The 15654-nt window shown below is 49.1% G+C and overlaps 1 protein-coding gene across 1 annotated transcript; it reads right to left on the reverse strand.

Moving 5' to 3' along the window:
- Positions 1-2: 2 nt before the first annotated feature.
- PLK1 (polo like kinase 1) lies at positions 3-10829 on the reverse strand (the record flags this gene model as incomplete). Its single annotated transcript, XM_024744346.1, has 10 exons — positions 9708-10829; positions 8829-8997; positions 7918-8062; positions 6828-6921; positions 5254-5473; positions 2111-2266; positions 1071-1148; positions 715-869; positions 430-612; positions 3-185 (listed from the first exon to the last, which is right to left on the reverse strand). Coding segments are annotated over exons 1-10 (1791 nt in total), but the record flags the coding sequence as incomplete, so codon positions are not given.
- Between the last annotated feature and the right edge of the window lie 4825 nt (positions 10830-15654).

The following is a 15654-nucleotide window of genomic DNA, read 5'->3' on the forward strand; positions in this document are numbered from 1 at the left end:
TTGGTGGCCGAGCGTGAACTCAGCAGCTTGTCCACCATGGTGCGAGCATAGCGCAGCCGGCTGGCCAGCTCCTTGGAGCAGCCGTACTCCTCCAGGAGGCTCAGACGGTACGTGCGGAAGTCCCGCTTCTCGTCGATGTAGGTCACGGCAGCCATCAGCGGGCACAGGATGAGTTTGGTGTGGTCCTGTGAGGGCAGGAGGGGAACGGGTGGACGGACAGGGGGTTACTGGTGATTGAAGTTCCCAGCTGCCTGTGTGCCTTGGCGGGAGTAGAGGGAAGATATCCCAGTCGATGGTGGGGGGGGGCATTTCACTCCCTTCTGCTGACGCTGCCAAGGACAGGTCCTGTGCCTCCCATTCCCCACCCAATGCCGTGGGCCGCTGAGAGGCACAGATACCCGGCCCCAACCCTCCAGGGCCGCAGCTCACCTGGAAGAAGTTGATCTGCACGCAGCCGTTACTGAGGTGCAGAATGATGGCGCTGCGGGTGCGAAACCAGGTACGCAGGTAGGGTAGCCGGGCTAGCTCGTCACCTTCCCGGGGCGTGATGTTGGCACCCGCCTTCAGCAAGTGTTCGCTCATGTAGTTTCGGAAATACTTGAGGAGGGTGATCTGGTTGGAAAGTGAGGGAGGGCGTCCGGAGTTAGAGCCTGTCCCCTGGCAAAGCCCTCACTCCCGGCCAACAGCAGCCCACGCGGGCCAGCCAGCACTCACCTTCTTTATCAGGGAGTTGGGATGGGAACTCACGGTGAGGTAGGACTCCGTGCCATCACGTTCAATGTACTGCAGGCTGTCGCCGTCGTTGTAGAGGATGAGGCGTGTTGAGTCGTTGAAGAGCACTCCCACACTGTTGTCACACAGCTGGTACCCTAGTGGTAGGTGGAGGGAGGCCTCAGAAAGGGGCCATGGGGGGCAGGGGGCCGTTAGGGGCGGGGACTAGTAAGCCTGGGATGGAGACAGGAGAGTGTCGAGAGAAGAGGACGTGGGAGCCAAGAAAGGCAAGAGCCTGTAACAACTCGAAGGGCTGCTAGGCGGCACCTGAGCCACCGCCACAGCTGGGAGAAACCTACCAAGGCCATACTTGTCCGAATAGTCCACCCACTTGCTGACCCAGAAGATGGGGATGCAGGCGGGATCCTCAGCCTCCTCTGGGACAGAAACAGACAAGAAGATCGATCAGCACCAGCCTCTTCCCCTCTGGTCCACTCAGGCGGCCCACACCAGGGAGCTCGGTCAAGAGGCCTGGAGCCCTCTGCCAGCAACAAGTTTAGACGGGCAGCACTGAAGCAGAAAGTTACGGTGCAGAGCGCCGAGTCCACTCATGCATTCAGCTGGCCCATTTAACAAAGGCCCGCTGTGTGCCAGACACCGGTACAGGCAGCGGGCAATGACAAAACCCAGCCCTCCCTGAGCCTGCATTCTGGCTCTAGGGATAGAGACCAATCAAAATAAATGTCCACAGAATATGTAAGTTACTTCTATCATGGTGCAAATCAGTGAGTTTTAAATGATTAAAAAATTGTGAGAAGACAGACAATCCCAGATACGTGAAAATGTTACGTTCTGTGCATGTGACGATCCCTTCTTTTAAATACAATAAACAAATACGGAAACTTTAGAATGTGTTAGATGAGAAGTGTTGTGGAGAAACAAGGCAAGTAAGAGGAGTGGGGGCAGGGAGATGATCATGGAGGTGACTCTGGCGCAGACACGTGAAGGCAGGGAGTGTGAGCCTTGCAGTGATCTGGAGGAAGTGCTTGCCGGGAGAGCAAAGGCCCCGAGGCTGGAGCACATCTGGGTCTGTTATTTCCACTGTCTTGAAGGCTACAGAGGGATTCTCTGAGCAGAGGAGACAGTGTGAGCCAATGTATACAGGCAGCACGTGGGGGTGCTGGAAGGTGGGGCGCTTGTGGAGACAGAACAGATGAGTCAGAAAAAGGAAGGGGCCTGACCATGGAGGGCCTGGGCCAGTAGGCTAACTTGTTTGCACTGTAATGTACAGGAAATGCGGGAAGTAAAGGTATTACGGAGCCAGGGGCCTGGACAAGCCACCAGCACTCCGGGGCTGACTTCCCTGCCCTCTCCAGACGCCCCGGCCCGCAGTGCCCACCTTGCCTCACCAGCCCCCGCTCTGAGGGCTTGGAGGCGTTGACGCTGTGCAGCTGCTGCAGCATGTCGCCGAGGTGGCCGTCGACCGCCTCGCTGGCCTCCCGCACCGCTGGCTCCTCTTTTTCCCGGGGACGCTCGGGCATGGGGTTCTCCATGCCTGGAAGGAGATGAAACAGAGTCATTAGCTGGGCAAAAAGGCCGCAGGTTGGGAGGGCCCAGGATCCCCGGCCACAGCTGGTACTGCCCCCAGAGAAAAGTTCTTTGCGCTGCCACTGCTTTAGGTAGGTGCCAGGTTATTAGAGCAGCAGCTGCCCTGCTCATGTGACAGCACCTGGTACTCACTCATTGGTACCTCCAGGGCCAGGCCAAACCCTGTAGGAAGGCTCATGGCCACACAGAGCCATAGAGCTTCGGACACTCAGACCTCTAACCCAATGCTGGGCCCTGCAGGGCACCTCTGGTCACTCAGGGAGACAGCTAGAAGGCGTGAGCAGCTTGGAGCTGCCTGGCTTCAATCCAAGAATTAAAACCATCTTTTGCATCCAGGAAAATGGAAGGGCTCAGTAAATCACAACCCATCAGCAAGATGGATTAAGCAGGCATTTAATGAAAACATAAGAGATTTTTTCCACCCTAAAATTTGCTTTATGTACTTACATGTGACTGAAATCTGAAAAGATAGATACACACTGAAATTTTAACATTAGTTATATTTGGGTGGTAGAAGCATGGATTTTTATTGTCTTTAGGCTTAAATGTTTCTTTCCCCACCAACATGTGCTAGTTCTCCTTGTGTAATATGAAATTCTTAAGATATTTAAAGATATGAATTTTCAATTGAAAAAATCTATGCTGTGATAAGGACTTAATTGTGGAATAATAACATATTTGGGACTTGCTTTAAAAACTCTAGCAAGGGAGTTCCCTGGAGGTCCAGTGGTCAGGACTCGGTGCTTTCACTGCCGGGGCCCGGGTTCAATCCCTGGTTGGGGAAGTAAGATCCCGCAAGCCACACAGCACCGCCAAAAAAACAAAAAAAACAAAAATCACAAACAAACAAAGAAACCTCTAGCCAAAAAAGGGGGAAGAAGGTGGAAAAGATAAAAACAAGTATGGGCAAATGTTGGTAATTATTGAAAACAGATGATGAATAAATGGGGATTTATGTATTCCAAAAAAATTTCACCCTTATTTTGGCTACGTTTTGAAGAATGCTTTATGTTCAAAAATTAAAACCAAAAGAAAAGAAAAGCAATCCTTAAAATAACAATATTACATTATAGCTCCAAGATTAAATAAATATCCATGAGTCCATATTGACACAAATAACCAAATAAATAAATGGGAGAGAAGTGACAGCTCTTCCTTACTGGAGAACTCCAATTAATGGATGTAAAAGGAACAAGAAAAGGAGAAAAGTCACCATTAGAATACCACAGTAATAATTGCTGCAAGCAAGATCCACCATGGATGCTAAAATCAGTAGGCTAAAGTCTGAGAAGAAATAGAATCCTTTCAAATTAACTCCTCACAAGGTATTAATTAATCACAAAAGGAAAAACAGTAACTCTGCACTGGAGGTACCACCTTAACCAAGTGATCACCAATCAAAGGGAATAGTAATATAACCAGTGAAAATATCAAAAATTAAAGCCTAAAGAAAAAAGTAATCCTTAAAATAGCAGTATTATAACTGAAACAAATGAACTCATTTGGTGCTATATCCACACAGAGAAATAAAGTTTTTCAAGTGGCACTTTTTTTTCCAAGTGAAATATATTCCAAAGACAAATAGAACTGCAAGAAAATAAACATCATTTTATAACATACTTTATAGATGTTGAAAATTCATGTATATAATGTAAGGAAAAAGGGTTTTCAGTGTAAGGAAAAAAAATACAAGTATAGGGGCTTCCCTGGTGGCACAGTGGTTGAGAGTCTGCCTGCCGATGCAGGGGACACGGGTTCATGCCCCGGTCTGGGAATATCCCACATGCCGCGGAGTGGCTGGGCCCGTGAGCCATGGCTGCCGAGCCTGCGGAGCCTGTGCTCTGCAATGGGGGAGGCCACAACAGTGAGAGGCCCGCGTACCACAAAAAAAAACCAAGTATAAAATTAAAGAAGTAAAAATCCTATAATATTATATTTAAATCAGAGACTTATAAATTACCAAAAGAAAATTAAAGTAGTAACTTCACAGTGAAGAAAAAGATTGCTGTAAGAGAAGTTTCATCAATGTTAAATTTCCTGAACTTGATAACTGTGTCCTGTGCTGTGGTTATGTAAAAGAATTGTTTTTAGAAAATATACACTGAAGTATTAAGTAGTAAAGGCCAGAATGTGTACAACTTACTATCAGATGGTTTGGGGAAAGAAATTTAGATATATATATGAGAGAGATAAAGTAAATGTAGAAAAATGTTAATTGGTGGAGAAAAGGGGGAACAAGATACAGGAAGTTTTTATCTATTCTCACTTTTCATAATTTGAAACAATATCAAAATAAAATGTTCAAAAAGTGTGAATCAGAAACAGCAGCGTAAATTCAAGGTCCCCGCCCCCTTCCCAATTATGTATTTCCTAATTCTGTTCTCTGAAGAGATCTAGAAACAATGACAACCCAAACAATGGGATGTGGTTTTGTAAGAAAATGTCCATCCTTTTAAAGAGATGCATACTGAAGTCTATGGGGTAAAATGACAAGATGTCTGAGATTAACTTCAAAAATACTTCAAAGGAACAAAAAAGGAGTGATGGAGCAAACATGACAAATCTTGATAAGTGTCGAGTCTGGTGGGGATGTGGGGTCTACTGCATTGTGCTCTATGTGTACACCTGAAAAATTTCAACATTTTTTCCCAAAGAACCATGCAAGGTGATATTAGCAATTTTTTAAAAATACAATATTTTCAGGAATGGCGTTCAGCCACTCTCTTCTTTTGGGGCATGACGGGTCTGATTCCGCCATGGTTAAGGTCTGCCTTTCCTGACAGGGCTGTGGGGAAGGGCATTTTGCCACATGAGGATGGGGACCACGTATTCAAGGACTGGGGTCTGCCTTACCACACACCTGAGCTATGGGGACCATCCATTCACACACCTGAGGCCTAGGCTCTCTTGGGGTCTACCCAGACCCCGGTTTACCTTTATTGAGAACAGTGAGAGGCTTCCGGCTGTTGGGGTCCAGGCTACTGGGAGCAATTGAAAACCTGGGCGGAATGGTGAGGCAGGTGATGGGGAGGCGGGCAGGGATATAGCCAGAAGTGAAAAACTCGTCATTGAGCAGCTCCTGAATGGTTGGACGGGCAGTGGGATCTGTCTGAAGCATCTTCTGGATGAGGGAGGCAGCCACGGGGTTGATGTGCTGGAGCAGAGAGGGAGAGACGTAAGTAGGATGTGGTGGGAGACCCGAATGCAGCACTGCCACAAAGAAGCTGCAGCCCCGGCCTCGGCCTCAAATATGCCAAGTTCAGCAGTTGAGTCTGGTGGGGATGTGGGGTGCCAAATTTCCACTAGCAGCTTTACTGAGTTCACAAGTGTCAACCTAAGTTGTGAGAATGACAATTTCTCCTTCCTCTTGAGGTCACTTTTCCCCAAAATTTGCTCTTGCATAATTCAGGTTGCTCACCACTAGAGCAGCACTTGAGAACACAGGCTTCGAAGTCATAATGACCTGTTTTAAGTCCCATTTCTGTCCCTTAATACTGGCTGTGACAACTAACCCAACTTTCTGGGCCTTTGTAAATTCATCTATAAAATGGGGACACAGCACCAAGCTTGCTGCCCTGGTGAGGAGATCCAAACCCAGTGCAGGTCAAATGCACACTAATATTCTAGCATCAACTATGCACTTACTATGTGCCAGCAAAATATTCTAAGCACTTCATATATATTAGCTCATTTAACCCTCACAGAAACACCCAGGGGGTGAAGATCTCTATCACCATCCCTCTTTTGCAGATGGGGAAACTGAGGCACAGAGAGGTTAAGTGCCTGAGAACACACCCCTAGTGAATGGTAGAGCCAGCACCCACACGGGGGCATAGTCAGCTGCCAACACCCACACTCAGAACCACTCTGCTCTGTCCAATAAGTGACCCTTTATGACAGATTCAGTCCATCTGTCCTTATGGAGACAGGGCTCTTGGCTTCACACAAGGCAAAGACATCAAACTGGAAAGCAGCCGGACGCCAGGCTGCTGCAGGCTATCCCTCTCAATGCACTCATACTGGTGGTTGCGAAGCACAGCGGTTCGCAATTCTGTGAGCGCTTATTGTGTGCAAGGTGCTCTGGGGTAAGGACTCCATTTTATAGATGGGAAACTGCAGCTCAGAAGATTCAGGCCATTTGTCTATTGTGATCTGGGTGCTAAGTGGCAGGGCCCATCTGAATCAAGACAGTCCACTTCCAAGGCTTAAGCAGCACGTCTCTGTCTGCCTTCTACTTCCTTTATACTCTCTTTGTTTTACACATCTTTTGGTTTATCTGCCCAACCTTTGAGAACCTACAAACTCTCTTCCCCAAGAAAAAAGGCTTTTGTGCACATACGTCAGGTTTTGTATGCAATTTCAGACAAGGACCCTCTAAAGCTCTTATGGCTACCCTAGGGGTAGGACTGACCCACCTCTGTCCCCAGGATATGGCTGGGCTCAGTAAATAGCTTTGGGGGGGGGGAAATTAAATAAAATAAATGTAAACTTAAAGTGTTTTTAGTCACCTTGGGAATACTGTACTCATTCTTCTTGATCCGGAGGTAGGTCTCTTTTAGGCAAGAGGTCTCAAAAGGTGGTTTGCCCACTAACAAGGTATACCTGTAAGCACAAGGAGGGATTTGGCTCAAGGCTCCTAACCAAAACCCAGACGCTGGAGGAATCCTCTCAGGGCCAGAAAGGAAGTCAGACACCTTCTGGACATTCACTATGACTCTCGGGTCCTGGAGGACAGTCCGCAAGTCCACTGAACAGCCCCAGAAGCCAAGACACTGGCAGGGAGGAGTCCTCAGTAGAATACAGGTGATGAGACTCGGTTCTCATGGGCCAGTGACTTTTCTGCTATAGCCTACACTACAGCAGGGCTCCAGAGACTGCCAGCCAACACAAAACAGGTCAAAGCAAGTGGGCTACTTGCTCCTACAGAGGCAGCTCCACGGTTAATAGCTCTGTACTTAAGGCTGCAAGTTTTCATTTGAAAAAGTTCCACTGCAATGAAGGAGGAAAGCCACTGCGACAACTCATTTCTAACTCTCCAGTACCCAGGGCGACCATGAAAGGGGTGACACCTGAACAGGCCCAACTCTCTGCCTACCACCCACCCACCTCTGATGGCCTTGATCCAGACAGACCACAGGACCTCCTCCTGCCAGCTATAACTCCTGGCCTAACTCCTCCCACCCACTGCTGCTTCCTAGATCAGTGGTGCTAATACTTTATTGTGCATGGAAAAGATCAAGGGTCTTAAAATCCAGATTCTGATCCAGTCAGCCTGGGTCCTGAGATTCTGTGTTTCTAACAAGTTCCTAGGTAATGATGATGCTGGTCTGCCATATTTTGAATAGCAAGGGACTAGAGCAAGTTTGTGGAGACCTTCCCGCCCCCATTCCCCAGACCCATGGCCCAGGCTGCAGGAATCCTAAAGGATACACCAGTGAGAAGAAAAGATATGGAAATGAGGCTTCCTTTTGGATCAGTCTGTCCTCTGGAGCAGCCTTCCCAAAGGCAGAAAGGTCTACAGGATAAGGTCTGCCAGGTGAGACATCCAAAAAGGCCTCTGCTGAGGCTGGGTGGGTCCTGAGACAACTCCCAACTTACATGATACACCCAATGGACCACACGTCCACCTCGAAACTGTGCCCTTTCTTGCTCAGCACCTCAGGAGCTATGTAATTAGGAGTCCCGCACAGGGTCTTCTTCCGTTCCCCGTCATACTCGACTTTGGTTGCCAGTCCAAAATCCCCTGGGACAGAGGGAGGAAGAGGGGGTACTCAGATGCTAGCATCTGTCATCTGTCAATGCGGACAGCTGGTTCAGGTGTAACCATCAAGAACCAGGGAAGTTTGATCCCTCAAGCCTCTAGTTCTTGTGTGCAGCAAGGCGTGCTCAGGAATCTTCCCACCATGCTAGCCCCAGGGAGGGGCCTCCCAGAGACCCTCCTCACCCCCTCCCTTAGAAAGGAGGGCTTTGCTTCTAAAAGGGAACTGGTAGGGATAGCAAAAGTCACATGCCTTCAGGGATTAAGCAGGTAAATGTCAAGATGGCTACTTGGCAAGTTTGTGAGGAAGTGATAGGGAGGGGTGGGGATTGTGACAAAGCAGAGGGCATCTAAAGGGAACAGCTGCTTTTCAGTCCGGCAAAGAGCTGCCCCTGTACTGCTGGAGCACCCAACTGTTTAAAAGGAGCCCCAAATTCAAAATCAAGCCTCCCGATTTAAAAAAGTGAAAACAAATTCAAATCCTTTTTTTTTTTTTTTTAAATAATACTGTATAGGAGAGCACACACACCCAAAACTGCATCTGCAGGCAAGCCACTGGCTTTTGGCTCTTTGTTCTAAATTTCTGTACTAAAGAGAGGCTTCTAGAGGCAATCAACAGCCCAGACTTCCTACCATCCTCTTCCTCCCTCCCTTGTCTCCTTCTGACTTCCTCTCTCCCTCCCTCTCTCCCAGCTCCTCCTCATTCCCATTGAGCGTAGTGTCAAGTGTCCCTGCAGGCCCAGCTCCTCACCTATTTTCACCTCCAGATCCTCGTTCAGGAAGAGGTTGCCCAGCTTGAGATCTCTGTGAATAACGCGGTTTCGATGCAGGTACTGGCAGCCAAGGACGATCTGACGCAGATAGTAGCGGGCCTCGGGCTCGGTGAGTGCTTTCCTCCGCTTGTGCAGCTCCAGGAGAGACTGGGCGGGGGAGGGAAGGAGGAGTGGGGAGTGGGTACTCAGGCCCAAGGCAGGGAGGGGGTGTCATTAGGTGAAGGCAGCCCAGGACCCTACCGCCCATTCCTTCTCCAGGACAACTACGATGTAGACTCTCCCCTAAGCCAGGCCACAACCGTTCATAGCACCCCCTCTCCCACCAGCTCCCTCCCAAGTCCCTTACCTGAGACCCCTCTCTCAGCCCACTCCGGAAGCTCAGAGTCCCCTGTATCCCTGCCCCGGGCCTCTTCGCAGCAGCAGATCCCTTTCCTGACTCCTCTCCTCCCCGAAGCTACTAAGTCTGGCTCCAACTACTTTCTGACTGACCCAACCCCAGTCCGGAGGTTCGGGTCCACAGCACCCCTTACCTAGCAACTCCGGAAGCCCTGGCGTCCATTAGCAGGATTCTCCCGCGACCCGCACCTCCCCCACTCAGCCCAACTCCCAGCGTCCGGGAGCCGCCTTCCCTAGAGGCAATCTGACCCGGGCTCCACTTAACCGGCACCCCCTCTCCTAGAGGCCCCAAATGGCAAGCACCTCTTTCCCCGAGACCTTCTCCATCCCCAGCTCGAGGTTCCCAGCACCTCCTCCCCAGCAGCTCCGAGCCCCGGGGCGCTCCTTCCCCAGCAGCTCCGGGTGCGGGCGCCCCAACCCCGGTCCCCAGGCAGCTCCAGTCCCCCAGCAGCGACACTCACCCTCCGGCGGCAGAGCTCCAACACCACGAACACAAAGTCGTTGTCCTCGAAAAAGCCGTGGAAGCCGACGACGTGCTGGTGAGCGAGGCTGCGGTGAATGGATATCTCCATGGACATCTTCTCCTTCTGGTGCGGTTTGAGCAACAGCGACTTAGGCACGATCTTGCCCGCAAACACCTCCTTAGTGTCCGCGTCCGAGATCTCGAAGCACTTGGCAAAGCCACCCTTTCCCAGAAAGCGGCCCCGCAGATAGCGCCGCCGGCTGCGCGGGTCTACTAGGACCTCCGGGATCTCTTTCGCCGGCGGGGCAGCCGCTGGGGCCCCGGGAGCTGCAACTCCAGGGACCCCGACTTTCCCTGGATCGGCTGGTGCCCGCGCCAGCTTCCCTGCAGTTGCCGCCGCACTCATGTTCCCGGAATTGCTCAGCGGACCTAGCAAGGTCTGGGCAGAGGCTTGGCAGGGCTCTGCTCCTCCTCGAATTCAAACGCGGCGCCGGGAACGTTACAAAAGCCTACGCGCTACTGATTGGCCGCGGGGATTTAAAATCCAAACCCGCCCGCCGCGCGGCATTCTGGGAGCTCTCTGCACTGCAGCCGCCTTTAAACCCGTACCCAGCCCCCGGGGGAGAAGCTTGATTGACAGGGACTCGCGGACCGAAGACACGTGGGATGCCTGGGAAACCAAACCCGGTGCGGGGACGCCGAGACCCAGGAGGGGGGGGAGTTAAAGGTTTCTCCCTTTCTTGGCGGCCGGGGGAGCTCCTGCAGTTCACAAGCACCTCCTCCAGGAAGCTTTTCCTAGCACCTTCCTCCACCCCTCACGCCACCTTCTAGATTATAAACTCTGAGAACAGAGACCTGGCAGCGCCAAGAGATAGCTGGCAGAGCCCGAGTACCCACCTCCGAGGTCATCAACTCTCTTCCAAGTCACCCCAATAAACTAAAATCTAAGTAAAAAGAGGATGCTTGCCAGGCAAATGCACCTTCAAGACAAATTCCCTACTCCCCTCCTTCAAATAACAGCAGGGACCACTAGCATCACCATCACCTGGGAGCTTGTTGTTAGAAAGGCCAAGATTCAGGCCTCAACGCAGACCTCCCAATTCAGAATCTACCCAGTGATTCCCACACATACTGAAGTTTGAAGGGCACAGTACCAGACACCACCCTCCCCCACCCCTGCCCCCAGGCCATTCTGCAAGAAAGTTGTCTGGATGGCTCACTGCTCTATTTCCCAGTGCCTAAAACAGTGGACCCTCAATTGTTCGGTAAGAGGGGAAGGATGGTTGGTTGGCAGAATCCCTGGCAAACTGGTAGGCCAAGGCCAAATTTGGCCTGCAGAGGTGTTTTGTTTGGCCTCCCACTTTTTAAAATTTGGATTCATTTACAGGACTTAAAAATCAAGAGAGCTGGGCTTCCCTGGTGGCGCAGTGGTTGAGAGTCCGCCTGCCGATGCAGGGGACACAGGTTAGTGCCCCGGTCCGGGAAGATCCCACATGCCGCGGAGCGGCTGGGCCCGTGAGCCATGGCCGCTGAGCCTGCGCGTCCGGAGCCTGTGCTCCGCAACGGGAGAGGCCACAACAGTGAGAGGCCCAAGTACCAAAAAAAAAAAAAAAAAAATCAAGAGAGCTCACATAAAAATTCAGATTCGTGGCTTTTCCTTAAGAAAAACCATTAGCTGTGGCAACTCTATGCCTACTTACCTTCCCAGTTTGTCACAGTTCTCTGTTACCCCTCTTTGCCCATTTGTCTGTCTGGCTTCCGTAGATACTGGAATGGTAACCCTGAGAATTACCCAGGTTAGCAGCCCTGTAGCGTCCAATGGTGTCTTTGCTAGGACTCAGCAAACGTCAACCATATTACAAGTATCTCTTTATCTGACTCCCAATAAACTGAGAGGCAATGAAGACCTCTTTCCTACCCCATGTCCTAAGCTCTCAGGACAATGCCTGGTAAAAAGGAGTGATTAAAATGTTTTCTAAATAAAAGCAAGTTGTTTTTTAAAACTAAGTTATTGGACTTCCCCTGTGGTCCAGTGGTTAAGGCTCCACACTTCCACTACAGGGAGCATATGGGTTTGATCCCTGGTTGGGGAAGTTCCACATGCTCTGCAGTGCTGCCAAAAAAAAAAAATAAATAAAATTATTATTTTTTTTATCCCTGTAGTGTGTAATATTCTCTTTTATCTTTTTATAAAGTTGAATCGATGTACAAAAAAAGTACACTAGGGCTTCCCTGGTGGCGCAGTGGTTGAGAGTCCGCCTGCCGATGCAGGGGATGCGGGTTCGTGCCCCGGTCCGGGAAGATCCCACATGCCGCGGAGCAGCTGGGCCCGTGAGCCATGTCCGCTGAGCCTGCGCGTCTGGAGCCTGTGCTCCGCAACGGGAGAGGCCACAACAGTGAGAGGCCCGTGTACCGCAAAAAAAAAAAAAAATTATTTATTTGGCTGCACCAGGTCTTAGTTGCAGCTCAAGGGATCTTCGCTGCGGCATGCAGGATCTCTTTAGTTGCGGCAAGAGGGGACTTTAGTTGCGGCATGTCAGTTCAGTTGTGGCACGCGGGATCTAGTTCCCTGGGCAGGGGTCGAACCCGGGCCCCCTGCATTGGAAGCGTGCAGTCTTAACCACTGGACCACCAGGGAAGTCCCTATATATATCTTAATGGGACAGCTCAGTGAATTTTCATAAACTGAACACACACCATGTAAACAGCACCCAGACTGAGAAAGAGAACACGACCAACACGCCAGAAGTCCCCCTTGTGCCCTGTGCTGGGGTACCCCAAGACTACCCACCCCCAGTTCAATGATTCACTAGAAGACCCACAGGACTCAGCATATAGTCCTACTCACAGATGGCTATGATTTATTACAGCAAAAGGCTATGAAGCAAAATCAGCAAAGGGAAAATGTGTATAGGGCAAGATCCAGGGGAAACCAGGCACAAGCTTCCCAAAGTCTTTTTTTAGTGGAGTCACACAGGACACAATTAATTCCTCCAGCAATGACTGTGACAACATGGGTGAAATGTTATCTACCAGGGAAGCTCATTAGAGACTCAACGCCCAGGACTTTTCTAGGGGCTGGTCACGTAGGCACCCTCTGTGCCTAGCACACACCAAAATTCCACATTCCTGGAAGGAAAGCAGGTATGCAGCATCAACCACATTGTTTGCACAGTTTAGGACCTGTGAGCAACTCTTATCATTTAGGGAATGGTGAGAACCCTCCTGAAATCCAAGAACCCAGATGCCAGCCAGGGCCGACATTGCGAGCAGGCCTTTCTAAGGAGAGCAGTCTCAGGCCTGCATAATTAGCTCTCTTCTGCATAATCCACCTCCTTGGCCCTTAAGGGCCAAGTCTACTTTAGAGCAAAATTATTATCAGTAGGACCCCATACAAAAGGGTGAGACCAACCTGCAATATGGATCTCAGTTATGCCTTTCGTTCATGGAAAGGCAGCACTGGGAGCTTTCCTTTTCCTTTGTTTCTGAGAAACAAAGATCATAGATGCCCCCCCCCCAACCCGCCGCCACCCCTCCACTTCCCCAAAGCTCCCTAGCTGCCAGGTTCTGTTTTTTTCTCATTGTTTCAAAATCAGCATGCCCCGCAGATCAGCAATCCTAACTTTACATTTTTTCAATCATCTCTTATTCTCATCCAGGCCTTTCATCCAGAGACCTGTATGCAAGAGGTACAGAATATTTTTGCAGATAAATATTTTAATACAATTTAACCAGAAAGATATTCAGGAATTGATCAGGATATGTTATGGACTGAATTGTGTTTTCCCCAAATTTATATGTTGAAACCCTAACGTCCAGTATAGAATGTGACTGTATTGGGAGATATGGCCTTTCAAGAGGTGATTAAAGTAAAATGAGGTCATCTGGGTGGGCCCTAATCCAATATGACTGGTGTTCTTATAAGAAGAGATTAAGACACAGACACTCACAGAGGGGCAACCATGTGAAGACACAGTGAAAAGGCTGCCAGCTGCAAGCCAAGGAGAGAGGCCTTAGGAGAAACGTGCCAACTCCTGCTCTTGGATGTCTAGCCTCTAGAACTCAGAGAAAATACATTTCTATTGTTTAAGCCATCCAGTCTGTGCTACTTTGTTATGGCAGCCCTAGCAAACTAACAGAGGGTGAAATCCTGAATTAAAAAAATTTCAAAGTGGGTTTATATAACCTCCCACCCCTTTTATCCAGAGAAAGCCTAGAAAAGATCAATCCCTTTCCAGAGACAGATACATCTGAATAATCAATCTACCTTACTAAGGTGTGTGTGGAGAGGGAAACGTGAGGAGGTAGAGTAAGGCTATCAGCCCATCGTAGTAAGTTGCAGCTAATCCAGAATGCCAAACACACAAATCAACAGCAGTGAGCTGCTCCCCAGAGAAGGCCCAGAGTCTGATCTGTCAAAAGCAGGTAGAGGGGTCGAAGTCCCTGTGACGACGTGTCCTCCTCCAACTTGCAGATTTTGGTAGGGATCACAAGTTAGGATGCAATTAGCCTCTGCATTAGATGTAAAGAGCTGATCAGCAGCTTGATTTTAGATGGTCCCATCAGAGAACAGGCCCCTTCCTATGGGTATTGTATGTGACCCAGTTGGTGCAGCCAGCATCCACGATGTATATTTTCATCGTTTAGAGCTCCACAGAAGGGGTCGTAATCTCCAGTGGTCCCAGGGTCTGAGTCCTGTTCACGGAGCCTGGGTCTGCTTTCAGCTCAGCATACCTCCTGCTGTGGCTGAAACAGTGCATGACAGCCAGGGTCAGGTTTCAGCTTAGAGTCAGGTCCAAGCAATTAGGATCAGTGAATTTGGGATTCCAATCAAGCCAGGTGCTTTCAGGAGCAGCAAAGGCGTGCTGCAGTGCCGAACAGCCACGGTCCAAGTCCAAGTGACAAGCAAGGCTTCCTTTTTATCTTGTCAGTCTCAGAGTCCAAACTGACCCACTCAAAAACATGCACATCAAACTGGACAGCCATCAAGCTCTAAGGGTCAGATATTTGATTTCAACACGGCTTATTATCAATTTAACTGCTTTTTCAAAATCCAAATGTGTATTTCCATCCAGAGACTGCCTCTCTTTTCATGTTGTCACCCTCTTTCCAGAAGATTGAACAGACACAAATCATAGCAAAAATCATCAGTTACAGAGACTTGTTCTAGTTCTAATACCCAAAGAATTTAAATTCCAACCCACCCCTTGATGGTAAAAGCAAGGGAGCTGTACCCCACTAATACCTTCTTCATTTTTGCATGTTTGAGATGGTTCCTCTAGCATTTATGAAATTATAAGCATGTAACATTTTAAATCAATTTTATCATATATCCAGATACAAGAACCACAAAATACAAAGCCATTTTTAAAAAACTTCCCTTTTTCTCTCACTGCAAATTTACACAAACCCCTAGTAGGAAATTCAGCATTTATAGGGCTATCATTACAGGCCTGCAGTGTTAACTCTTTTCTGCACAGGCCCCCTTTCAATTACAACGCCTCAAGGGTATCCACTATCATAAGGTATGATTTTTAAGGAATGGATTCAACCAATTAAGAAAAAGTCAGGGAACTCCCTGGTGGTGCAGTGGTTGGGACTGTACTTTTCACTGCTGAGGATGCGGGTTCGCTCCCTGGTCGGGGAACTAGGGTCCCGCAAGCCGTGCAGCGCAGCTGAACAAAATTTAAAAAATTTTTAAAGTTAGACTGTTTTTCATTCATACATTCGAAGGCCTGTTGAGTACCCACTGCATGTATGTTTTATTTATTCCATTTAGGAACATTTACTAAAAAAATGATGAAGCATTGAAGAAACTTGAATTCCCTTTCATCCTTTAACAGCTGTTTTCATACTCCCTTCTAGTCCTTGTCAACATGGACTTTCAATTTTATATAGCTGCAAGTGTGCCATGTTAATACAATCTATTTGCATGGTACCAGTAA

This window comes from Neophocaena asiaeorientalis, unplaced genomic scaffold, assembly GCF_003031525.2.
Source record: "Neophocaena asiaeorientalis asiaeorientalis breed wild unplaced genomic scaffold, Neophocaena_asiaeorientalis_V1.1 scaffold91, whole genome shotgun sequence".
Classification (NCBI taxonomy): domain Eukaryota; kingdom Metazoa; phylum Chordata; class Mammalia; order Artiodactyla; family Phocoenidae; genus Neophocaena; species Neophocaena asiaeorientalis.